The sequence below is a fragment of the Tenrec ecaudatus genome, chromosome 10 (genome assembly GCF_050624435.1).
Source record: "Tenrec ecaudatus isolate mTenEca1 chromosome 10, mTenEca1.hap1, whole genome shotgun sequence".
In the NCBI taxonomy this organism is placed as follows: Eukaryota; Metazoa; Chordata; class Mammalia; order Afrosoricida; family Tenrecidae; genus Tenrec; species Tenrec ecaudatus.
The window spans coordinates 48,752,461-48,780,355 of NC_134539.1; the positions used below are offsets into that span (position 1 = coordinate 48,752,461).

At 35.9% G+C, this 27,895-nt stretch overlaps 1 protein-coding gene across 1 annotated transcript in view; it reads right to left on the bottom strand.

The window, feature by feature from the left end:
- Positions 1 to 27,895, bottom strand: part of SHOC1 (shortage in chiasmata 1) — a 73,056-nt gene that overhangs the window by 41,244 nt on the left and 3,917 nt on the right. The window contains 8 exon segments of the mRNA XM_075559025.1: positions 1,620 to 1,717; positions 7,665 to 7,761; positions 8,819 to 8,920; positions 12,330 to 12,483; positions 13,949 to 14,060; positions 15,249 to 15,414; positions 23,326 to 23,510; positions 24,187 to 24,294. Coding sequence (XP_075415140.1) covers positions 1,620 to 1,717; positions 7,665 to 7,761; positions 8,819 to 8,920; positions 12,330 to 12,483; positions 13,949 to 14,060; positions 15,249 to 15,414; positions 23,326 to 23,510; positions 24,187 to 24,294 — 1,022 coding nt within the window.

Consider the following 27,895-nt stretch of genomic DNA (forward strand, 5'->3'; position numbering starts at 1 on the left):
TGAAACATGGGCTGGTACTGTGTTTCTCCAGGAAGGACACATTTTTCCCTAGAAGGGATTTGCGCTTGTTTCCCTATTTCAAGGCACTGAGAGCTCTGGTGGTGCTGTCAGGTAAACGTTAGATTGCTCAGTTGAAGGCTGGTGGTTCAAATGCACCAGCCTCTCTTCAGGAGACAGAGGCGATTGTCGCTCCTTTAAAGATCTATAGCTCTGGAAACTCTATATAGAGTTGCAATCAGCTTGCCAGTAGTGGGTGTTTCTTTTTTGTTTATCAACCTGGGACTACTTTAAATTAGAACACTCACTGTTTTTCATATTACGTCAGAGATTTAATTTAGACTGCAATCTGCCAGGGTGGCTCATTTCTAATGAAATATTCTTAAGGGAAGACAAAATGTTTTTTTCTCTCCTCCAGCACCAGTGTAGAAACTTGTAGATTTACTCAATATCACTTTCTATGTGCTGGTTTATTTCTTTTATGTTCTTATTTTGATAGAATAGTTCATTGAAGTTTCCAATTAAACTCTCTACCAAGGCCCTCTGGTGGTGTGGTGGGCTATGTGTGGGGCTGTAACCCCAAGGTCAGCAGTTCAGATCCATCAGTCCCTCAGAAAGAGAAAGATGAGAATGTTTAGTCCTATATAGATTTATAGCCTCAGAAATGCCACAGAGCCATTCAAGTCTGTCTAATAGAGTCGCTATGTATTAGAATCAATTTGAAGGTAGCCGGGTACCTAGGATAAGCTTTAGATTTATTGACCTTACACACCATGCATACATTAAAACAGAGACTCAAGGTCTCAAGGGTTTAACAGAAACTCATCAAGTGAAAATTCAGCTTTGGTGCTCACGTGCTCCCCCAGGGTTCTAGATTTACTTTTTTGGGATGGGTGCCTCTAATTTATTTAGAATTTTTTCTAAAAGTATATTTCTAGAGTTCCATTTTTACAGTGCAATTTTTCAGACATTGAAAAAGTTGAAGAAAATCAGAACAAACTAAATATACATGTGCTACCTATTTTCAAATAAAATTATTTTGTTAAATAATACAAATAAATATTATTAATTTATAATTAAAAGCCCATTAGAAAGCTTGGGAAATCTGAAGTTAATTTTTGCATTACTTAAATTAATATAGCAATTTTAACATTAGAAAAAGGTTTATAACCAACTTGGAAATAAATTATACATATGGGACTATACCGAACAATATTTTCTTTTTAATATATAATTATTTAAAAAATACATCAATAAGTCAAAATCTTGTCATATTTACTCCAGTGAACACAAGAAGCATTCGGGCAAATATTTGGAAATGGGGTGGTGGGTTACATAGTGGGTTAGCAAGGTTAACAGTTCGAAACCGCCAGCTGCTCCGGGGAGAGAGAGGAGGCTTTCCACACCTTGAAACAGTTCCAGTCTCAGGAACTCATAGGAACAGTTCTACTCTGTCCGATAGGGTTGCTATGAGTTGGAATCAACTGAGTGGCAGTGAGAGCTTTCTGCTAAGTTATATAGTCTGTGTTAAGAAATGGTCAAGGAAAATAATAGTGCATTTCTTCTGTTTGTAATTTTTCACTATGTTTTCTATTTAGCATTCAAAATCAATTAAGCTTTACCTGTAAGCAAAAATTGTTTCAAAACACTTTGGCAGCTTTCTAATGGACACCATACCAGCCAATATTTATTAGCTGATTCTTCAGTAGTAATTAAATTACTGAAAGAAAAGAGTTGAAATTTAATACATTTATAATATTGAATTTTAATACATTATAATACATTTATAATACGTGTCTTATACCGACTGTTGTCTCCCTTCACCCACTTTTCTGTTGTCTGTCCCTGGGAGGAGGTTATATGTCAAACATTGTGTTCAATTTCCCCTTAACCACCCCCACCTTCCCTTACCCTCCTAGTATCACTACTCTCATAATTGATCCTGAGGAGGCTATCTGTCCTGGATTCCCTGTGCTGCAAGCTCTTATCTGCACCAGTGTACATGCGCTGGTCTAGTTGAATTTGTGAGATAGAATTGGGTCATAATAGTGTGTGTGTGTGTGGGGGGGAACATTAAAGAACTAGAGGAAAGTTGTGTGTTTTGTCAAAGCTATACTGTACCCTGATGGCTTGTCTCTTTCTTGTGGGCCTTCTGACAGGGGATATCCAATTGATTACTGATGGGCTTTGGGTCTCCACTCTGCCCTACCCCCATTCACATTGATATATGATATTTTTTTTGGGTGTTTGATGCCTAATACCTGATCCTTCACACAAGCTGGTGTGCTTCTTCTATATGGGCTAATATTGGATCTTTCTGTACAATAAAAAAATTTGTTTTTGGAAAAGTACTTTTTACTGTTAAAAGCAAGTGAAATTTACTCTATTTTAGAAATGTATAAACTGAAGTAATTAGAGTTCTATATACTAAATTTCAAATACTTCCTCCTCCCCTGGAACAGTTGGGTTGTCCGTTGCCTAATTACTCCTGCTTGCTTCCTAACTTCCTCTTACTTCTACTTCTCTCAATGGATAGAATGGCAGACAGAGCTCACAGGATGGTTTTAATACTTTTCTCCATAAACTGTACCAGTACTAGTTTTACCAGTACCAGCCATCCCAAATTAAAACACAATCGAGGTAAAATTACCAAAGAAACAGCTTCACCCCCTTTTTGTTTCCTGTTTGTTTTTGTTTTTTAATTTTTAATCAATCATTTTATTGGGGGGGCTCTTGCAAATCTTATAACAATCCATCATTCAATTGTATTATGCACACTTGTACACGTTGCCGTCAACATTTCCAAAACATTTTCTTTTTACTTGAGCCCTTGGTATCAGCTCCTCTTTTTTCCCTTCCCTCCCACCTTCATGAATCCTTGATCTATTATTGTTGTTAATTTTGTGTCTTACACTGTTTGTTGTCTCCCTTCACCCACATTTTGGTTGCCTTGTCCCCCTTGGGAGGGGAGTGCTATATATGCAACCTTGTGATGGTTTCCCCTTTCTCCCCCTTTCCCACACCCCCATCTTCTTACCCTCATATCGCTACTCCAACTATTGCTCCTGAGGGTTTTATCTGCCCTGAATTCCAAGTGTCAAAAGCTCTTACCTGTACCAAAGTATATACTCTGGTCAAGGTAGATTTGTAAGGCAGAACTGGGTCATGGTAGTGGGGGGTGGGGGAAGCATTCACGAACTGGAGGAATGCTATGTGTTTCATCAGAGCTATACTGCACCCTTGTAACCTTTCTGTGGGGGGATGTCCAATTGTCTACAGATGGGCTTGGGGTCTCCAACCCCCCTATTTCATCGATATAATTGTTTGTTTGGGATATTTTGATACCTAAAACCTGATCCTGTCCACATCCCATGATCATACAGGCTGGTGTGCTTCTTTCACGTGGGCTTATATGCTTCCCTGTTAGATGGCCGCTTGTTTAACTTCAAGCCTTTAAGGCCCCAGACGCTCTATCTTTTGATAGCCGGGCACCATCTCTTTCTTCGTCACATTTGCTTATGCACCCATTTTGTTTAGTCTTCAGCGATCATGTCGGGAAGGTTAGTATCACAGAGTGCCAGGTTAACATATGTACAAGAGTGCTTAATACAATCGAATGATGGATTGTCATAAAATTTATAAGAGCCCCCCTCCCAATAAAATGATTAATCAAAAAGGGAGCGAGTGAGTGCCAGGTTATTAAAACAAAGTTTTCTTGTGTTTAGGGAGGCCATGAGTAGAGGCCCAAAGTCTGTCTGCTATCTTAATACTTAACATATAAATATATGTACATTGGTCTTTCATTATAAATTAATATCATTTATTTCATTATAAATTAATATATTGACATATATACATGCCTATAGCTATACCTCTATAAATAGTTTTTGCCTCCTACATCTTTCCTCTATTTCATCTTCTTCCTGTCCTACTATCACACTTACCCTCCATTTGGCTCTCAGTAATTCCTCTCATATACATTTCACTTGATCAACCCCCACCAGCCATTATAACACCCTCCTCACCATCAACTTTAGATCTCTGTTGTTCCCTTATCCCTGAAATTTGTTGGCTCCCTACTCCCCTTGCTCTCCCTTGTCTCCCCAGGGCCACTGGTCCTATTGTTTCCTCCTCATGATTGTTTGTCCTATCTTATATAGATAGACATAAAGTGAGAAAAAAAAGTTACAGGTGTGTCTGGTGACCCTTATGAGTGTTTTCCAACCGGGTCTGATGAGGTGCCCAGCCCTGGCCCCCCCAAGTCAGAAGTCTATTTTCAGGATTCCTCGAGGATTTGTACAGCTTTAAGACAAGTTTCTTTGTTCTGACAATATTGCAGCTCCCAAGCCCATTTTACGTAGAAATTCTGCAGCTTCAGCTTTGGGGATCAGTACTATTTTCAATATTTTCTCTCCAAATGACAAAGTATCAAAAGTTTAATTCAGTTCCTTTCATCTAAGTGGGTGTGTAAGTGACTCAATGTTGTGTGCCTGAGTATATTTGTATGTTTTGGGGTCATGGGGGGAAAAAAGAGGAAATATACATGACAATGAGTCCAAATTACATCCTACTGGTAGTTATTAAATTACTAGCCTTGGTAGGGAAGAGACTATTAATTACATAAATCCTTTAGTCTGTGTTTTGTTTTTCAGATCATGTGGAACACATGTGAGCTTATTAATTGTAACGACTGATAGTTAAATAAGAGGCCTGGTGGTTAAATGTTCAGCTGCTAAAAAAAAAGGTCAGTGGATTGGACCCACCAGCAGCTCCATAGGGGAAAGTTGTGTTAGTTTGCTTCCATAAAGATTTACAGCCTTAGAAATCCTACTGGGCAATGATCTTTGTCCTATGGAGTTGCTATGAGTTAGAATTGATTTGATGGCAGTGGGTTTGATTTCTGCTTTCTAGTTACATAAATTAACATTTCTATGGAGTAGAAAGCTAGATTTTATGTTTAAGCCATTCAATTTACCCAAATAACACAAAAATCTGGTTACATAGTGGCAACATTTGAAAACCTACATAAGCCATAATATATATGGGCTTTCTTACAACTCCACACCTCAGATGGTAGACAATTGTTTTAAAGTGAGAAGAGGAAGAAATATTTAGCCAGGCCATGTCCAACAGGAGCTCAAAGAAACAAATGTTTTCCTCTTAGTGGAATTAACTGAAGATGTGTGAATTTTATATATTCTTTAATCGTATGTAAAACCATGCTCAGTTCAGTATTCAGTTGGCATGGAAATAAGGTCTTATGCCATATATACTTTTATTTTTAGCCCATGAAATGTGGCCAAGTCATACATGTGGTAGTCACTGAAGTATTTTTTATTTGGTAGATTTATTATTCTGAAGTAAACATAATTAGACCCATAAAAGGAAATTGAGAGTACAGTAACATATCCCCTTCAGTTACTTTTCATTGGAGCATTTTCCCCTTCAGTTTTCGTTTCATAGCTAAAGCAGTTTCAGAGTAGGCTTTTCAGGTTTTTGCATGCACAAACCAAATGGAGTCATTTATCTTTTGCTGGTAAATGGTGTAGTGATGAGACAAGTTCCTTTCATGTTGTTTCAGGAGGGTCTAAAACTATCAGCTAGTTTAAAATCTCTTTTCTAACTTTATTAAATCATAACACATTACATGAAACTTGTTTCAGAAATTTTCATGAAACATTTGACCTATAACAATAAATATATGTCTAATTTGTGTGATTTAGAGGATTTATTATAGTTACTTTTAATATCAGATCACAATTCAAGATTATACTAATTGTTAGTTTTTATTTCCAATTTCCCATCTGCCTTAGCAGAGGGATTGAGGTACCCAGGGTAAACAAAAGAGCATTAAAAAGACTGTAAATGTCCTGAAAATGAACAAAGTATACCTTAGAAAATGGACCACAGTATTTAAACAAATTATAGGTTATTTCCCACATTCATTATGTGCTATTCTTAGAGTTTATATCTGATACAGGCAGATCTGTTCTTTGTAGCACAGATTTATCTGCCACTCCCCCCCGGATCCCCTCATCCAATGTAAATAATTATTAACTAGGAGTCTACAAAATGTTCATGTAACAATTCTATTATTTCTTAACTCCATTTATAGGACTTTTAAAATCCCCTTTAATGTAAAAGTAATGTTAATAAAATTAAAAATTTAATTTTAATGTAAACATGCCCCATCTTTGTGACAGCCTCCAAAGATCATTAATTCAAGCCTGAGCAACCAGTGATGAGTTCCAGGGCCTTGATTCAGTAGCTTCTTCTCTAGCAGATTAGCCAGCTCAACCAAGAGCTCAACACCCCTCACAAAGCTCCCATAGTTTTCTCCTCGTGGAGAAGTGTGGATTTTCCTGACCATGTTTCACTCAGGACATGTTAAGCTCCAGGTTTAAATGGGAAGAAGGGAACTACACTGATTATAGTGCTAGTTTTGTAACTGGCTTAGGAAACAACAAATGGGGTGGTTTTATTTCAGGGACTGCAGACTCTACAGCTTTAAAAACATTCCATTCCATGTATGCTATGCTACGTAGTATAACAGCCAACGCTGTATCCCACTCCTTCAGAAGGCAAAAAAATTGCTGGCCTATTAGCTATGTAATTCAACTCATCTTCAAACTAGACTATTCATACAATGATCTATCTTTGCAATATCAATTATAAGGAGATGATAGCTAGTAATTGATAGAGTCATAAAGTCTAACCCTACTTCACTGTTCTTAACTACTATCATACCTTTTATGGCACTGAGCATTTAATAGAGGCAATATCATTGGCAAGTGTCTGGTGCCACTGTCCTAAGAAGATTTTTTTTTCCTATGCCAGGATCTTTTCTTTTTTATCATTTTATTGGGGGCTCATACAGCTCTTAGCACAATCCATCCATCCATCCATTGTGTCAAGCACATTTGCATATATGTTGCCATCATCATTTTCAAAACATATCCTTACTACTTGGGCCCTTGATATCAGCTTCTCATTTTTTCCCTCCCTCCCTCCCACACCTTCTCTCCCTCAGGAACCCTTGATCACTTATAAATTATTATTTTTTTAATGTCTTACACCAATCGCTGTCTCCCTTCACCCACTTTTCTGTTGTTTGTCCCCCTGGGGGATCGATCATTGTGATTGGTTCCTCTTTTCTCCCCCACCCTCTTGGTATCATTACTCTCATTACTGATCCTGATGGGTTTATGTATCTTGGATTCTGGTCTAGCTGGATTTGTAAGGTAGAACTGGGAATGATGGTAGTGGGGCAGAAGAAGCACTAAGGAACTAGGAAAGTTGCGTGTCTCGTCGGTACTATCCTGCAGCGCCTGCTATGCAGGGTCTTTAGCAATTTTCAAGATGCTCGTTTTTAGTGGTGAACATTCACATTTGAAATACTGAAAGGGTTCTCATGCTCCCAGTTTATGCAATCAATGTTCTATCTCTCTTGTATTCTTCTCAAGATCTTCTTTATATAAAGTATGCATGTTCATATATTCCCTCCGGTTGCTTACTCTTGATACTGTTCTATTTCTTATTTACATAGTAGTTATCTTGGAAATTTCCTTTATTAGGTGAGATTTCATTAAAGACTGTTCTGAACTGCATCTTACATATTCTGAATTGCATGTTCTGAACTGCATCTTACAAATATTATCTTTACTTACATTTTATGAATGGGAGAAAATGGAAAACTCTGAAGTCTTGTATGTAATGAATGTTGGCTTGTTATGTGTAGAGGAGTTAATGACATTTGTAACTTTCCTGAAATATACAAGTTGTTCAAAATTTAAGTTTAAAAATCACATTATCTAAACATTGAAAAAAAATAATTAAGAAATTTTCAAAACAATTACGTTGGAAGAGAAATTTGCAACTCTTTTTAATTCTTGGCTACATAAGGAATTACATGCAGTCTTGTTTACCTGCTGTCTCTGCTCAGATAGTGGTGATTTTTTCAATGCTAGCCAGGTAAAATGTATTGATCTTATTGTAGGTGAGATAACATTTTAAGAGTTTTATGAAACAGCACTATTCTTATCCACATTCTTATTGTAGGCAAATAGTATTAACAAAAAGTAATTATTCACTTTAATGAGTCTGAACTCCAGTTGACCTAGAACTAGAGTTATATAGTCATAGGATACACTTGAAAAACAATCCTCACTTATTCCTAAGTAGCCAGTATAGTTATACCACTATCATGAATAAATTAGTAAAGTTCTGAAGAGATGACCAATGAAATAAAAGTATAAACATCACTAATAACTGTATCATCAACACAGTTCAGAGGAATACAGTTTGGTATTTACTATAACAAGAAATGATGCTGGGATTCAGGATTGAGCAGTATGCCAACACTAACAATAAGGAGGGCTCAGAGAATGATGGGGTTACCTTAGGGGACTGAAAGGATACATTTGAAACAAGTGTAACAAAGGTTAGCCAAACTGTTAGTACTGTGGTAAAAATGTAAAATGCACACTTATCAAGCAATGATAATATTCTAAGATTTCTACATTTTTTGAAGATTTCTATTTTTAATATTACTGTTATTTCCTCCACTCCCCTCCCTAAATCTTTGTGACTACATATGATGTTCCCTTTTGATGCTTGCAGGATTCTGAGTTAATGATAGTGATAAATATAATGGATCAATAACAGAAAAATGACAATTTTGATTGTAATAATCAAATTGTAAAGATGAAAGCTGCTATACAGTTAATTGTATATATGAATATGTTGTAGTTTTATATCATATAAATCACAGGCAAACATAGGTAATCACTAGAAATATTAAAAATTTATTCATAATTTCTACCTTTTTCACTGTACTCTGGTTCACCCAGACTTTGAACTGTCAAAATGTCTTTGGGACTGTATGTGACATCCTCAGTGTCACTTCTACCCTTGGTAGTAAGATCTGAAAAGAAAAAGAAGAAATTTTATAGTAGCTAAAATTACCATTAAACTCATTTTTGTAACCTTGTTCAGTGACATTGTCCTTCTACTGCGGCGGCTCTCAACCTTTCCAATGCCACGAATCTTTAATACAGTTCCGCAAGGTGTGGTGACCACCAACCATAAATTATTTTCATTGTATTTTGTAATTCTGCTACTGTATGAATCGTGCGACCCCGGTGAAAGGGTCGTTTGACCCACAAAGGGGTCACGACCCACAGGTTGGGAACCCCTGTTCAAAAGTTTTTCACTGCTTTATTGTAATTTTTTTCTTTTACCCAATATTTAGGAGTTCCTGGATGGTGCAAATGGCTAAGTACTTGGTTAACTGACAAGCTAGTGGTTTAAATCTATCCAGAGGTACCTCATAAGAAAGGTCTGGTGGTCACTATCTGAAAAATCACACTCACTGAAAACCCTGTGGAGTTCAGGTCAACTCTGAAATACATGGTATCCCCTGAATTAGAAATTACTTCATTTAACAACTGTTTGTTGTGGTGTTGGTAGATATTTAGGTATCGAAGAATATGCAGACTTAAGAATAGGTGAACAGGCATTCTGTGGTGCTCACCTTACCAACATGATTGAAGACAAAATGTGTACATAAGCAAATGTGGTGAAGAAATTTGATGGTGGCCAGCTATCAAAAGCTACAGTGTCTAGGGTCTTAAAAGCTTGAAGATAAACAAGTAGGCATCTAGCTGAGAAGCAACAAAGCCCACATGGATGAAGCACACCAGCCTGTGTGATCATGAGGTGTCAATGGATCAGGTATCAGGCATCAAAGACCCAGAACAAAAAAAATCATATCAATGTGAATGAGGGGGAGTGGGGAGTGGAGACCCAAAGCTCATCTGTAGACAATTGGACATCCCCTTACAGAAGGGTCACGAGCCAGAGTGCAGTATAGCACCAATGAAACACACAACTTTCCTCTAGCTCTTTAATGCTTCCTCTGCCCCACTAGCATGATCCTAGATCTACCTTACAACTCCAGCTAGACCAGAGCATGTAGACAAGTACAGATAAGAGCTCCAACACAGGGAATCCAGGACAGATAAACCCCTCAAGACCAATAATGAGAGTAGTGATACCAGGAGGGGAAGAGGAAGGTGGGGGGTGAAAGGGGGAACCAATCACAATGATCAACATATAACCCCCTCCCTGAGGGATGGAGAACAGAAAAGTGGGTGAAGAGAGACAACAGTCAGTGTACAACATGAAAAAAATAAAATTTGTAAATGATGGAGGATTTATGAGGGAGGGTGGGTAGAGGAGGGGGAAGATGAGCTGATACCAAGGGCTCAAATAGACAGAAAATGCTTTGAAAAGGATGATGGCAACATATATACAGATGTGCTTGACACATGGATGGATGGATGAGTTGTGATAAGAGCTGTAAGAGTCCCCAATAAAATGATTTTTAAAAAATAAAAATAAATTTAAAAAAATTAAATTTAAAAAAAGAATAGGAGAACTAACTATTCCTCAATGAACATCCTTCTTACTCCCCAGGTGTCAGTCAAAATGACCAAAGGGAAAAAATAGGAAAATCTATATTCACAAACCACAAACTTCAAAGATTAACAGTATTTAATCTTCGTCAAGACAAGCAGCGATCTCCCTGAATACAGGGTCGCTACGTCTCTTACACGAGGCCTTCAGGAAGTTGTGGGATTCCACGGTTCTTTCATTCCAGTTCCCAACGGACTTTCTGAAGGCCCTTTCATGACAAGATCATCACCTCGCTTTTGAAACTCTAGGTTTCAGAAGAATTTTATAGAAATGTACTGAATCAGTTTAGCTCCCTTGTGTTTGCTACTTCTGTTATATTTTTATTTGAAAGTAATCTTCCATGATTTCACTTTCTTCTTTCACACATACAAATTAAACATAAATTTCTAACATTTAGATAAATTATTTTTGCCTGTTTCTTGGGAGTTGATTTTAGAAAGACACATTTGGTTCTCTTTTGGATTTGTATCTTGTCTTTTTCTTGTGAGCTTTCAGTTATTTCTTCAAGTCAAGTGATTTATATTTATTTTTATAGGAGATCTATTTTTGTCATATTGAGAGTTGAGTTTAGTTCTATCAGAGACTGGGTACACTCTTGTTCAAATTTATTAATCCAAAACAGATAGAAAAAAGAAATATCTTTTGCTTTTGGAATCAACTTAATGACAGTAGTATAGTTTTATTTACTATTTGCCCACGGAAAATAATGACGGTGCTACCTTGTTGCAGGTAACTTTATTGCCTAATACAGTTTTGGGTTTGTTGTTGTTGTAAGTCCAAAGGTATATGGGACATTGTCGCCCCCCCTTTAATAACTTATATAGCTTCCCTTATAAGGAGCCATCCTTGTAAGGGCAATAACTGTTTTATTTAGTATACCAGTCAAAGCCTACTAAGGGCTGGGATAGAAACAGTAAAGTCACTGTAGTGAATTTACTAGTCACTGCTGTTCTATTAGCAGCCGCAGAATTGATATCCGTATCCAGCTAATAAGTTTTGTGCCTCCACATAGTTCTGAGCTTTGATATATTTTTAGTTTCTGGTATAGATTTCGTGCACTTAGTTGGCTTTTAATTTTCTTGTTATGAGTTGTAGGCTGATCAGTAATTCAGTAAGAATTTCTTCACATGTGTGATCTGTTGATGGCAAGCATCCTTGTCCTTTATAAATATCATCTCTGTTCTTTGTGAATAGTATCCCTGGTATTATATATTTTTTATCATTTCAACTAGAATTTTTGAAAGGAGGTTTAAATATTGGGGCCTAAATATTTGTGAGCAATAATGCAACAGTGTTTGCTATGATTAATTGGGCCAAATCCATCTAAACTCTAGATTACGTCTCAATCATCTGATTCCATAGCTTACATAACCTTGCCCTGAGCTTTCTCATACTCCACTGCAGTCAAGTCCATTCCGACTCAAGGACACGCTACAAAGAATTTCTGAGTATACGCGTATCTTTAAGGGAGCAGACACTCTTCCTCCCAGGCAGCTGCTGGTGGGGTGTCGGCTAGCACCACCAATATTCAGCATCGATGGATAGTATATATATATATGTCTTTGTATATAAGAAAAAAATCTTAAATGAAAATTGGTATATTAATAAATGTTTTCACTTTATTTTATGTTATAATTACTTCAAAACAGATTCATTTAGTAGAACTTGTAAGTCTGAGAGCAATATAAAGAGAACGCGAAGAGGTGCATCAATAATAATTCTGAGATTTAAATGTGAATCTGCAAAAATATCTTTTCAAAATCTAGCAATTAAGAAGAAAGTGTAATGAACCAGAACTTTGTAACAAACATTAGTCAGTGTTTTTTACAATAATGTACCTTAGAATTAATTCTCACCTCTTTGGGAAGTGTTTTCATTTTTATCTGCATAGTTTATTCTTTCTGGCATTAAGTATAATGGCTCATTCAGTTCTGGGAATGATGGATTATCGACTTCTTGATTGAGGCTTGTAGGTATCAAGAATTCACTCTCAACAGACAAATCTGATGGCTGAAATATAAATAAAAAATTAAAAGTTGTTAGAGAGATTTACCCAATAGTTTTGAATTTATAAATGGATACAATGGCTTAAATACCATATCATATTTTGAACTAAACTCATGCCCCAAATTTTTAATGCTATACATTTCATACAGTTAAAAATTAGAAGTTAACAGCCAAAGTTATATTATAAGCAATGTTCTCCCTAAGCAATGTCCTTCTTGTCCATTTACCACACTAACAATGTATAATATCTTTAAGTATAGAAATATCTTCTTCTGGCTTAATAAAAATATTTAAAACTTTGAAATAAAAAATAATCACTGCAGCAAATGAGACATGGTGACCAGGAAGAAGTGAGAAGGGTAGATGGAATGGAATGGATCTTTATTGCACTACATGAAATATATTTCTCTTCATTCTTATGGAACCGGATTCCCCAACAAGTGAGAATGTAAATGCACTCATAGCTCTCAGTGTTAAAATGAGGTAAAGATGAAGGAAAGAGGCCAGATGGTGAAATAACATTTTTACCATATGTATGAAAAATATTAAATGTGAGGAAATTCTGTAAATGCCTTAGATCCACTATATGCATGTCCTTTGTAAATTTAAAGAAAAGCCCCAAATGTAAAGCATTTTAAGTTGCCCGGGGAAAAAATTAACTATGCAGATTTTTCTAATTTGGTATATATATGCCTAGATGTTTGATCTTCTTAAGCTGCCAAAGATTATTTACACTCTCAACTCCCAGAATTCTTTGTACAATACCATAATAATGATTTTATGTTCGGGAAAAAAGAGGTCGCTTTGAAAAATTTGACCTTTCATATGAAAAGGTGTTACCAACCATAACTCATTAACCACAGATAGCACTTGAAATTCAGTGTTGAACTGTCAGTATTCTTACTCAATGGAATCACTTCTCCTATAGTTCAATTACTATTTGTTTTGTGTACAGCTCTAAAATCACGATTTGTAACTCCAGTTTCTAATTTTTACATTAGATACGACCACTTAAAATTCTATACCAGGTATATAAATTAGAATACTCTAAAGAGGTTTTAAAATCCCTGTACCTAGACTAGGGGAAAGATGGGACTTTCCACACCTATAAAGAGTTATAGCCTCAGAAACCCCAAAAGGCAGCTCTACTGTCTTCTTGAGTTGCTGTGAGTCAGCATGGACTCTGCCAGTGGATTTGGTTAGGAGGCTGCACACCAAACCAATTAAATCAGAATACACATAGGTAGGAACCTGTCTTCAATATTTATTAGAACTTCCCAAGTAATTCCAATGAGTAACCAAGTTGAGAACCATTGTCCAAGAAATAAATTCAACTTTAACCTGACTTTCAATCCATTATGCCTTTTTAATCTGATGATAGTAGGAAGTCTCCATGTTTTTTTGGTGTGTGTGTGTATTTAAAGCGTACTTACTACATCTATAAGAAAATTATTGAAAGTATTTAAACATCATTTTAACCTACTGTGTCCTCTAGTTTCTCTGGGCAAAAGTTCTCTTTGTATTTGTAAAATTCTTCTTTCTCATTAACTTCCATATTCTCTTGAAAAGAGAAACATTCCCTTCAAAAAACAAAGCACAAGCCACCACCTAATGAGTACTTATTAAAAGCAGGGTACATGCTAAATGTTCTGTTGAATGAGTGAATGAATAAATAAATAAACCACACAGTGTATCATCTAAGGCTGGAGTATTTACTGAACATTATAATTTGTAACATACTAGATTATTGACACACAATCTAGACAGCATACAATTCAAGAGTCCAATCACATCCGGAAGAGTTGTACAACTACCACAAAACATTTTAGAACAGTTCCTTCTTTCTTGTACTCACTGTTGTACTCCCCACTTCCCTCCAGCTTCCTCCACCATACCCCCAAGAAACCATTAATCCAGGTACTTGCTTTAGATTTATCTATCCTGGATTTCATATACAGAAAAACATACACACACAGACAAACTAACAACAGCAACAAAATAAAATAGGGACAAGCCCCAATGGAAAGAAAGTAGAAAATATTAAAAACAAGAACAACTTACAAATGGGTCAAAAGGGAGCTCAAACAACAAGTTGTTCGATTTTAGCCTAACCACATCTGCCACATCCACTGAAAATAGTTGTTTGATTTCATGATTTTGGGCATTCTAGACTGCCTTGAGCAAACAAAGTGACAAACAAAATACTCTTTGTTTGACTATGTCTTATAGTCTGGCTTTGGAAATATAATGACCATAATTAAAGTGTTCAAGTTTAAAAACTATTCATAGCATACATATTCATCATATTGTTTCTGTAGCATACAGTTTTGAGTTATTTTGAATGAGTAAAAGATATGGTGACAGGCTAGACTAATATGTATGATAATTTAGTGCAAAAGAGTATATAAACTTTATTAAATATTCAACTTAAATATAAGATATGAAACAAGTAAATAATAGTATCAAGTAAAAGTTGTAGTGACCCAAATCCAAAACCAGTATGATTGATGTCTAATAAAACAGAAAATGAAAGTGGCATGTTTCATGTTAGTCTCCTAGATTAGTGTACATATAAAATGTTTACATTGGACTTACTGATACATTGTGGAGCTGTCACCAGAATTGTAGCCAATCGAAATACATAGGGATTAAATTGGAGTTTAGGTAAACAACAATAAAATATTAATATTAATTACATCTAAACTTGTAAGCATACCAAGAATATTTACTCCTCTTAAAAATATTTAGATCACTGAACACTTACATACCTGGAAAAGTTAGATTTTGTAGAGCTCTGTTCTTTGAAATCTGAAAGAGGATGCTCTACTGCGAACAGTTTTAGTTTACTCGATTGACTATTCAAAGTTGGTAAATTACTTCTGTGGGACATCATATCATTTACAGAACTTATTTCTTCCTCATCAATAAAAAAATCTGAAAATAAAGAAGAAATAATGGAATAAGAAACAAACCTAAAAGTTATACAAAGAAGACTAGGTAATATTAATCATTTGACATAGATTTTCAAACAAATTTTTAAATCACCAGCTGGTCCTTGTACTAGGCATATCGAGCATAGGTAAAAGTTCAATACATTTTAATATTGAATACACTGACATGTAGTTAAATAACTTGAATTTTACTGATTTCGCCTTTCTTAATAAAGATGGGCTTAGTCACCGGAGGACTGTGTCTCTTGCTTAAAGAGTCACAAGAGGCAAGAGTAACACAACAACAACAAATCCTCAATCTCACTGCCATCATGTTCATTCCAATTCATTGCAACCCTGTAAGCAACTTTATAAAGAAATAAAAAGCACTTGACTTTCACGGGCCCTAATGTTCTCTTCTCTATAGCATGTTACCTCTGAAGGTGTCCACGGCATCTCCCAGATGCTCTGACATGTGGGAAATGGAAATGGTCTACAATGACTACAAATGAGACCAACTTTGACTCTATCATTCTAAAATTATTAATAGATGAGTGCTAACATGAATTACAAGGGAAATGGTATAGCAAAGTGTCTACTTGAGGAGTGCGATCTACCCTACATATTCAGAAACATTACTGCTAATAATTAACTACATTGCTCTTCTCTACCCCCACACTGTCATGTTTGGTTTACTTTAAAATCTTGGTGAATTGTATCAGACCTTTAACAGTTTCTAAGTCAACAAAAAAGACAAGAAACATGCTCCATTCTTCAATAAGTTCCTAACTGGAAGAGAAAAAGGAAGAAGTAAGCTTAAATGAGGAACGATTCCGCAACCCAAGTTCCAAAGGCAAAAGCGTCTAATGGGAAGTCAACGTGACTTTGTAGAGAAATAATGGCCTGAGAGAGTAATAGCATAAAGTTTTCAGGTAGTGGGCCCAGTAAATTTATAGTGTGAAGCAGGCAGTCAAGGAATATCCTTGCCTAGTATTTAATGAAATGCTAAAGGAAAATTTATATAGTCTCCCAAGAGACTATTCATTTGAACATACGAAATTCCTGATGACTCATGCCCAAGAATATCTCATAACAAACCAAGAAATGTGAGAAAATTAATTCCATATCTAAATAGGGAATATCTATTTAAGTTAAAAATCATTTATCATTCTACCCTGCAAGTACTAAAGTAATCATATTAAAAATAAAATTCAAATGGCATTAGTTTATACATTTACTTCCATGCTCCACTTGCAAACACAGAAAAGTCAGCCCTGCCTACACAGAAAATTCAGCCATCTTTCCTTTCTTTAGAGCCTCATCTAGGCATTTATGGCAGTTCAAGGGGTAACCTTATGCCAGTAAGAGTCTTGCTTTACAACCACATTTGTTTTTCACAGAACCACACGAGGGCAGTATCTTACTTTATAACTACACAACGGTTATTCACCAAGGGTGCTACTTACATTCTTACAATGATTATAGTCTTCCCTAGAGTTCTTCCTTTATAACAGCTATTACATGTGCTACACTGACATGCGTAAACGGTTCATCTCTGCTGTAGAACAGCTGTTACCACGAAACAGAAAAAGGGACTGTCTGATTGGGAGCGGACAAGTTTACCATTCTTTGTAGATACTTTTGTCTATCTAGAAAGCCCATGATAATTAAATGAAATAAAGATGTTCACTAAGCTAGGTAACCTATAAAACTCGATCAAAATCAACAAGGGAAAAAACATTCATAATGGCCACCAATATATGAAACACAAAGGAATAAACTTAACACAAATGCACAGAAAGCATATGAAGGAACAAGAAAATTTTACTGTGCATCATTAAAAAAGGCAAGACAAATCATATCTTTTTACTATTATTATTATTAATCATTTTATTGGGGGCTCATACAGCTCTTACCACAATCCATACATACATCAATTGGATAAAGTACATTTATACATTTATTACCATCATCATTCTCAAAACATTTGCTTTCTACATTAGCCCCTGATATCAGCTCATTTTTCCCCCTTCCTCCCTGCTCCCACCTCACTCATGAACTGTTGAGAATTTATAAATTATTATTTTGTCATATCTTACACTGTCCGGCATCTCCCTTCACCCACTTTTCTGTTCTCCGTCCACCACGGAGGAGGTTTTATATTGGTTCCCCCTTATATTCCACCCTCCCGGTGTTGCCACTCTCACCAGTGGTCCTGAAGGGACCATCCGTTCTGGATTCCGTGTTTCCAGTTCCTATCTGTACCAGTGTACATCCTGTGGTCTAGCCATATTTGTAAGGTAGAACTGGGATCATGTTAGTGGGTGGTGAGGAAGCATGTAAGAATTAGAGGAAAGTTGTATGTTTCATCGATGCTACACTGCACCCTGACTGGCTCTTCTCCTTCCCGTGATTCTCCATAAGGGGATGCCCAGTTGCCTACAGATGGGCTTTGGGTCCCCACTCCACACTCCCACTCATCCACAATGATATGATTTTTTGTTCTTTGATGACTGATAACCTCATCCCTTCGAAACCTCTTGATCTCACAGGCTGGTGTACTTCTTCCATTTGGGTTTTGTTGCTTCTGAGCTAGATGGCTGCTTGTTTACCTTCAAGCCTTTTAAGACCCCAGATGCTATATCTTTTGATAGCTGGGCACCATAAGCTTTCTTCACCACATTTGCTTATGCACCCATTTGTCTTCAGCGATTGTGTAGGAAGATGAGCATCATGGAATGCCAGTTTAATAAAACAATGTATTCTTGCATTGAGGGATTACTTGAGTGGAGGCCCAATGTCCATCTGCCACCTTAATACTAAACCTATAAATATATGCACATAAATCTATTTCCCCATGCTCATATATAAATTTACATATGTGCATGCCTTTATTTAGACCTCTATAAATGTCCTTTGCCTCCTCTTTCCAGTATTTCCTTTGACTTTCCTCTTGTCCCGCTATCATGGTCAGCCTTCATTTGGGTTACAGTAATTCCTCGCGGCTATATTACCCTTGATCACGCCTTACCAGGCCTCCTACACCCTCCTCACCATTGATTTGGATCACTTATTGTTCCCTTGTCCCTGAGTTTGTTAACAACACTTCCTTTCCTCCTATCTCCCCCTTTCCCACGTTCCCCCAGAACTGTTAGTCCCGTTGTTTTCTCTTCCAGATTGTTCATCCAGCCTATCTTATTTAGACAGACCTACAGAGATCATAACATGCACAAAACAAGACAGAGCAAAACCAAGCAACAAAAGAAAACAAAACAACAATAACAACAGCAAAAAGCCAATGACAAAACAAAAACCCCACAACACAACAGCAACAAAAAAGAAAAGCTTGTAATTAGTTCAAGGACTGTTTGTTGGCCTTTAGGAGTGTTTTCTGGTCGAGTCGGATGGGGTACCAAGACCTGGCCCCAAAGTCTGTTTTTGGTATTCCTGACAAACCATATCTTAATTAGAAAATCTAACTAGCCTGAAAATTTCAGAGTCCAAATATCATTCCAATTTCTCAAGAGACTTGTTTTGGAATCTGAGAAAGTGATTCAAACGTAGAACTAGAAGAACAGAGTTGAGAATAGGGCAAAAATTATAAAAAGGGTAGTGAGATGAAATTATTGTCATTATGTTCTAATTATATATAAAATACTTTAAAATTATATGATACTGATATACTAAGAGGCAAATCAACAGAACATATTAGAAAATACAGAAATTCTAATGTATGTATAGTAAATTCTAATTTACTATAGCTAAATTATTATTGTTGTTAGGTACCATTGAATTGGTTTGGACTCACAGCTATACTATGTATAATAGAACAAAATACGTAAGAGTTGTATGAGCCCCTAATAAAATGTAAAAAAAAATAGAACAAAATACTGCCTGGGCCTGCTCCACGCTCAAAATTGTTCTTATATTTGAGCCCACTGTTGCAGTCACTGTGTCAATCCTCATTGAAGGTCTTCCCTCTTTTCTGCTGCCCTTGCACTTCACCAAGCATGATGTCTTTCTGTAGGGACTAGTGTCTTCTGGTAAGATGTCCAAAGTAGATGAGACAAAGTCTCACCATACTGCCCTCTAAGGAGAATTCTTGCTGTATTTCTTCCAAGGCAGATTGCTGTGCTCTCTTGGCATTCCATGGTACTTTCAGTATTCTTCACCAACACCATATATAAAATTCATCGCTTTTTCCGCACTCTTCTTTATTTAATTTTCAACTTTCACATGTCTATGAGGTAACTGAAAATACCATGGCCTGGGTCAGGAACACTTTAGTCCTCAAAGTAACATACTTGTTTTTCAATACTTAAAAGAGGTCTTGTGCAGCATTAGTTTCCCAATGCACTGCATAGTTCAATCTCTTGATTATTGATTCCATGATTACTGATTGTGGATACAAGCAAGATGAAATCTTTGACAACTTTAATCTTTTCTCCATCATGTTACTATTCATCCAGTTGTAAATATCTTGGTCTTCTTTACATTGAATCATAAACCATACTGAAGGCTGCAATTCTTGATGTTCATCAGCAAGTGCTTGTTATCTGCGTATCAGTTGTTTAAAAGCCTTCCTCCAATCCCGATTCCATATTCTTCTTCATGTAATCGGTTCCTCTGATTATTTGCTCAGCATACAGACTAAGTATGTATGACAAGAGGATACAACCCTGACACACTTTATCCTGATTTTAAACCATTAAGTATGCCCTAGTTCTGCTCGCACAAGTGCCTCTTGATCCATGCAGTTTCCACAAAAGCACTGTCATGTGTTCTGGAATTCTCATTCTTCTCAAGGTTATCCATAGTGTTTTGTGATCCATGCAGAATTCCTTTGCATAGTCAATAAGACATAAGGAAACATCTTTCTGGTATTCTTTGCTTTCAGCAAGCTTCATCTGACATCAGCAATGATATCCCTTGTTCCACATCCTCTTTTGAATCTGGCCTGAACTTCTGGCAGCTCCCTGTCAAGGTACTGCTCCAACGTTGTTGAGTGATCTTCAGCAAAATTTTACTTAGATGTGGTATCAATGATATTTTTCTATAACTTGCACATTCTGTTGGGTCAACTTAATTTGGAATGGGTACAAATATGGATCTCTTCCGATTAATTGGCCAAGTAGCTCTCTTCCAAATTTCCTAGCATAGAAGTAGAGTACTCCCAAAGCGTCATCAGTTTGTTAAAACATTTCAATTGGTATACCATCAATTTGTGGAGCCTTGTTTTTGGCTCATGTTTTCAATGCAGCTTGCTTGAACTTCTTCCTTCAGTACTATTGGTTCCTGCTCATATGCTACCTTTCAAAATGGTTCAATGTTGACTAGTTCCTTTTTTGGTAGTGACTCTGTATCCTTTCCATCTTCTAGGGTTGCTTCCTGCATCATTCAATATTTTGCCCATAGAATCTTTCAATAATACAATGGAAGTTTTCATTTTTTCTTTCATGCTTTCAATTTAAGATATGCTGAGTGTTTCTTCCTTTTTGTATTCCTCTATATCTTTGTACAATTTGTTATAATATTTGACTTTGTCTTCATGAGCTGCCCTTTGAAATTTTCTGTTCAGCTTTTGACTTCATCATTTCTACCATTTGCCTTAGCCATCATATTATTAGCAACAAGTAGCAATAATCCGGGGGAAAAGGTAAGATCATTCTAAAATATGTATGAAGAACAACTGCCAAGGCACTTAGGAAAATAATTTAAAAAAAATAATTTTACTGGGGCTTGTACAACTCTTATCACAATCCATATATACATCCATTGTGTCAAGCACATTTATACATTTGCTGCCATTATCATTCTCGAAAGATGGGAAAATAATTTTTATACATACTTTTAAATACATGCCAGAATTTGAAAATAAGGTCATAAAAAAGTAAAAGAAAATATTTATTAATACAAGGAAACATTTTCTAAAACTAACAGCAATGAAAGAAGCTAAAAAGGAAAACATTGACTAAACTGTACAGAATAAAATTAAATACACTTGGTATATCGACATTTTTATATATGAAGATAAAGCAGGAATAAAGGAGAATTAAAAAAATTTTTTAATGCAAATGGCCAATACATAGCAATAATGAAAAAACATACATATATAAATAATTGGGTTTTTTTTTGCTACCACACTGGCAAAAATTTATTACAATAATAGTAATGTACTTGCTGATGATATGACTGGAGTGAACAAAGTATTCCCAAATATATTAGTGGACATGTAGCTAAAACTATTTAGCTAAGTAATTCCACCTCCAGGAATTTACTCCAAGGAAATAATTAGAAATGAAAACATGTTCAGGTATACATTCAAAATTCAAATCAATATTAATGCTCTCAAATTGGGAAATTTGGTAAGATGCCCATATAAAATTAAGGACTACAGGCATTAAAAGCCATGTTTTTGAGAAAATTTAAGTATATGATAAATGTTCCTCAAGTAATGTTAACATTTAAAATAATGTAATTCACATGGTCACAATAGTAAATGATGTTTCTTGGATTATAGAATTATGGGTTTTTAGTAAAGGGACTTTAGATATATTTAAGAAACTAACAGATTTTAAAATTAGATACATTTCAATCCTCACTGATTCAAAGCTCTTAGCAAAATAGACACAAAAGGAAACTTCCTTGAAAGCAAATGCTTCTAACATTTCATCATTGAAAATGTAAACAATGAAAGTTATATCCATTCAAAGTATGTAAACATTAAAAAAAAACAAATGCAAGCATTTCTAACAAGTGTTAGCATGTTAGGAGTCACTTATTGTCAGAAACAAGACAAGCATGGCAAATATCACTATTTTTATTGAACAATGTGGTGGAAGTCAGCATAGTAAGACAAAAAAAGATATAAATACTGTAAGGGAAGAAACAAATGGCTATTATTCAAAGATAATATGGTAATGTGCATTACAATGATTAGAGTTAACTACTGTATTTTTGCCCAAATGACATGCCTTTTTTGTGTAGCTAATCCAATATTTTTTGACATGCCGCTATGAAAAAATTTGTGAAGTGTGCTTACAAAAACACCTCCTGGGAGCAGTGAGCAAACAAATGTAGAAGGCACATTCTATTTGCCTTCTATTCTATAATATGGTGGTAAAATTAATGAGAGTTTAGGAAGATGGGTAGACATAATAACAATATAAAAATTAGCTGTGTTATGTTATATACAACCAATACAAAGCAATTGATAAATATAATTATAGCTAAAACAAAATACCCCTATGAATATATCTAAAGTTATATATCATCTTTATGAAGAAAATATCTAAATGTTATTGAAGACAATCAAGAAGACCTCTATAAATGAACAATAGGAGAGTTAAACAATCAAGAAGACAGAACAAGGGAAAAGTGAGGAAAGAATTAATCAAAGAAATAATTCAAAAGTTCTCAAGTTGAAGTGCATGAGTACCTAGATTAAAAGGGTACATTACATGCCCAACCTAAGAGATGAGCATAGACTCACAAGAAGGCACACCGCTGTGAAATTTCAGAAAAGTGGAAGCTAAAATATTATAAAAATTTCCAAGGTGAAAGGAAAATCTTGTAAAATAAATTTAAAAGTCAGAATGACATTGAACTTCTCAACAGCAATACTGGAAACTAGAATAGAATGGACCAATAGCTTTGACATTCTGAGAAAAAATATTATTTGCAACCTAAAATTCTATAATAAAACTATCAATTAAATTGATGTATGTATATGTATGAACTGTGATAAGAGTTGTATGAGCCCCCAAATATTTTGTTAAAAAAACTATCAATTAAAAGTTAGAATAGAATTAAGACTTTCCAGACATGAAACGCAATTACATAGAAAACTCAATAAAATGAAAATCTGTGTATTATTAATAAATGTTCTAGAGTATTGGAAGTAATAAATGTGTACCTTCGATCTGGGTCTGAAGTGCAGGGCATTTTTCTACACAGTTCATTACTGCAAAGGCTTCACTGTAGTCTTCACAGGTATATAGATCAGCTTCCTCTACTTCCATTTGGGAGTTTGGGTTGGAATTTGGAACAACTTCCTCAAATTCACAATTAATCTGGGTAGGCATTCTTGTTACTGTTTTTCTATAACATTATACAATATGATTTTATGTATGTCATGTTTTCAAACATTTCTATTAACAAATAGTATGGTTACTGAATAAAAATTACTAAATTCCAATAGTTAAAAACCCTAAATCAATCAACCATAGCCCCATCACTACAAGGATTAATGTAAACATTATGCAAATATATCAGTAATTTGTAAATATGGTGGAAAGGAGGTTCATGTATATAGCATTCTGTAACCTGCTCTTTTCTGCTAACCAGTGAAATGTAAGCATATTTACATGTCAATCAATCTATAGCCACCATTTGCAATAAATGAAAAGAATCTTATTGTATTGATAAATCATAATTTGATCAACTCCCCATTGCTGAAAATATAAGTTTGATAGAATTTCTTTTGTTAATATGGGAAACAATGCAAAGAATATCTTGTGAATTTATCAAATATTTTTCTGAAAATCAGTTTCCTAAAAACAAAAATAAAGTTAAATGTTTAACATTTTTAAAGATTTTTTTATATATAGCCAAATTGCCTCTGTGCTGTACATTTCCTATCAATATCAGCTCAAGGTCGTTCTCCTGACTTCTACATTTCTTGAAGGAACAAACTGTATATTGAGCTTTTCTGTATTCAGAATATAGATGGTATTTTGTTTCTTTCAAGTACGAATTTGAGGTAAAAGGCACATACTTCTCAAGGAAATCTTCTGCAGAAACACTTGATTTCCATTGATCCAAGAGTGAGTTATCTGTCATTCCCGCAACTGAAACAGCCGTGACAAGAAAGTAGAATGGTAAACTTTAGGCTTTACATTTTTATTTACACTTCATATAACCACCTAATTTCAAATATTTAAATGATCATCCTTTATTACTATTAAAAGACAAGAAGCTCAACTACAGTCAGAATAATCACTTTAAACCTATCGTTCTCATTTTCTAGTCTCTCTTTTGCTTAGACAAACAGCACTCAAATCCCAGCTGCCTGTTTTCACCAGCTCTTGTGGAACCTCATGAAGCCTTTCTTTAATGATTGTAGCTCATTCTGATATATTCCTCTCGATGGGTCATGAGGTACTTAACAGATCTTACCATCATATTATGATTCAAATTTTTATGTAGCTATAGCTTGTCTCATATTAGGACCTTGTTTCTTTTTGATCTGTTATTTTTAATTATCTTAAGCCTTATGATCACATAATTTACACATTTGTGCCTCTACTTTATTCTTTCTAATTAATTGCTAAAAGCACCAATCATATATACAGAAGTTCAACTGTTTTATTTGTTTTTGCATAGCTATTTTAAAGATATATCATAAATAACTTAAGAATTTAAATGCAAAGTTCAACTTGCTATCTCATGATGCTGACTTTTAAAAGCATCTGACCTTAGCAATTCTCTATAAAATGTAAAGTGTTAGATATTTTTTATTTGATATCATATACAAATTGCAAGGAAATACTTTTTAATTAAGACAGTATTTTAGACAGGAACTCTTAATTAGATTATCACATTTAAAAGCAAAAAGACAAAGTAGCCATTGCTACTTTATCTTCAACCCTTGCATTTAAACAGGCTCATGAATACAAATTGAAATAGGTGCATCTTGCTCTGTGCCATTAGGCAGTATAGAGACTTCTCAGTATTCAAATATATTTATATAATCATATATGTGTTTAAATATAAAATCAATCTATAGGTTATAAGATGGCATTCACCATCTTTGTGAAAAATTCCACATTGCCAATCTAACCTAGTCTCAAAAGTCCAATCACATTTTAGAGAAAAGCAGTGATAACACTTGCTGAACAAAAAATTCTATCAAAAATTTAAGTTTGATCAGAGTCATTTAACCACAGCCAATCTTTAATTTATGACTGTCCAAACAAAATATTCTTATCAGTCATTCATGATCTGTTTTCTGGTGTATGAGATCAATTTAAATATAGTTCATGTTTTTTAAAAAGTCACAAGAGATTCCTATTTTTAAAAAATTAAGGCAGTGGCCAACTGTTGCTCATTAGTAGCTTTCTTGAAATAAGTTATCAAGTCTGCCCCTCTTCCCTTCTTCTTAATGCCAGTAAAGATCATTTTCGTTCCAGGGATGTGCTTCTTGGGATTCCCCAAATACTTGATCAGTCTGTCCTCTCCTCAGGTGATACCGTTGCTCTACTGGCATCTGTGAACACAGGGGTGACTGGTCTTCTGCTCAAACCAACCATGGAGATTTGGCTTTGTCTTCAGTTTGTGCCCCTTCCCCAAACCCCTTCAACAGAGTGGCACTATGTACACTTCTAAACAAAAGTCTTCTTGCCCTTCTCAAAATCACCCATCGTAAATTCACGCTCTCACTGCACACCACACCATCACCACCATCCAGAGGCCTGATATCCCGTTCTCTGAGTACAAAGACACCAAACTCCAGCCCTTGTTTCCATATGCCATACTCTATCAAACTAGCATCAGAATAATCAACTGAGAGGAATTTTTTTTTCCACCATCAGTGTTGACTCTTTCCGTTTGTTACTCTGAACAAATCACTTAACATCAGAATCTGTGCCTCGTTAAAAGACAAAGCTTAGTGTTTAAAAAAAAATGAGGAGCTGATGCCAGGAGCTTGGGTGAAGAGCAAATGTTTTGAGAATGATGAGGATAATGAATGTACAGATGTGCTTTACACAATTGATGTATGTATGGATTGTGGTAAGAGTTGTATGAGCCCCCAATAAAATGATTTTTTTAAAAGTACAGGTTTGAGGGAGGGGTGAGCGGGGAGGGAGGGGAAAAATAAAGAGGACCTGATGGAAAGGGCTTAAGCGGAGAGCAAATGCTTTGAAAATGATTAGGGCAAAGAATGTACAGATGAAAAAAAAAAAGAATGTACAGATGTGCCTTATACAATTGATGTATGTATATGTATAGATTGTGATAAGAGTTGTATGAGCCTCTAATAAAATGTTTTTTAAAAAACATTTTTAAAGGTGGCAACGAAGCATGGTAATAGGGCAGGAGGAAAGTCAAGGGAGATGGAGGAAAGAGCTAGGAGTCAAAGGGCATTCATGGAGGTCTAGACAAAGACATGTACATGCAAATATATATAGGAGGATGGGGAAATAGACCTATGTGTCTATATTTATAGGTCAAGTATTAAGGTGGTGGAAGGACCTTGGGCCTCTACTCAAACACTCCCTCAATGCACGAATACCTTCTTTTATTAAATTGGAACTCTATGATGCTCACTCTCCCGACACAACGGCTGGAGCCAAAGTGGGTGAACAAGTAAATGTGGTGAAGAAAGCTGATGGTGCCGGCTATCAAAAGACATAGTGACTGGGGTCTTAAAGGCTTGAAGATAAACAAGCGGCCATCTAGCTCAGAAGCAACAGAGTCCACATGGAAGAACACACCAGCCTGTGTGATCGAGTGGTCCCAAAGGGATCAGTTACCAGGCATCAAAGAACAAAAAATCATATCATTGACTGCACACCTCCATGATAGGATCGCTGAAGACAAATGGGTGCATAAGCAAATGTGGTGAAGAAAGCTGATGGTGCCTGGCTATCAAAAGAGATAGTGTCTGGGGTCTTAAAGGCTTGAAGGTGAACAAGCGGCCATCTAGCTCAGAAGCAAAAAAGCTCACATGGAAAAAGCACACCGGCCAGTGCGATCACGAGGTGCCAAGGGACCAGGTATAAGGCATCATGCAAAAAAAAAACAACGATATAAGTGTGTGTATATATGTGTATATATGTGTATATGTATATATATACCATATTAAATGAAGGGGGAAGTGCAGAGTGGAGACCCAAGGCCCAAGTGTCGGCCAATGGAGATCCCCTCATAGAGGGGTTTAGGAGAGGAGATGGGTTAATTAGGGTGCGAGGTAGTACCAATGAAGAACACAGCTTTCCCCCAGATCCTGGATGCTTCCTCCCCCCAACTACCATGATCCGAATTCTACCTTGCAGGACTGGATAGGGCAGAGGCTGTACACTGGTACATATGAGGACTGGAGGTACAGGGAATCCAGGGTGGATGATACCTTCAGGACCAAGGGTGTGAGGGGCGATGCTGGGAGAGTGGAGGGTGAGTGGGTTGGAAGGGGGGAACTGATTACAAGGATCCACATGTGACCTCTTCCCTGGGAGAGGGACAGCAGAGAAGGGGGGAAGGGAGACTCCGGATAGGGCAAGATATGACAAAATAACGAGGTATAAATTACCAAGGGCACATGAGGGAGGGGGGAAAGGGGAGGGAGGGGAAAAAAAAAAAGAGGACCTGATGCAAGGGGCTTAAGTGGAGAGCAAATGCCTTGAGAATGATTGGGGCAGGGAATGTATGGATGTGCTTTATACAATTGATGTATGTATATGTATGGATTGTGATAAGAGTTGTAT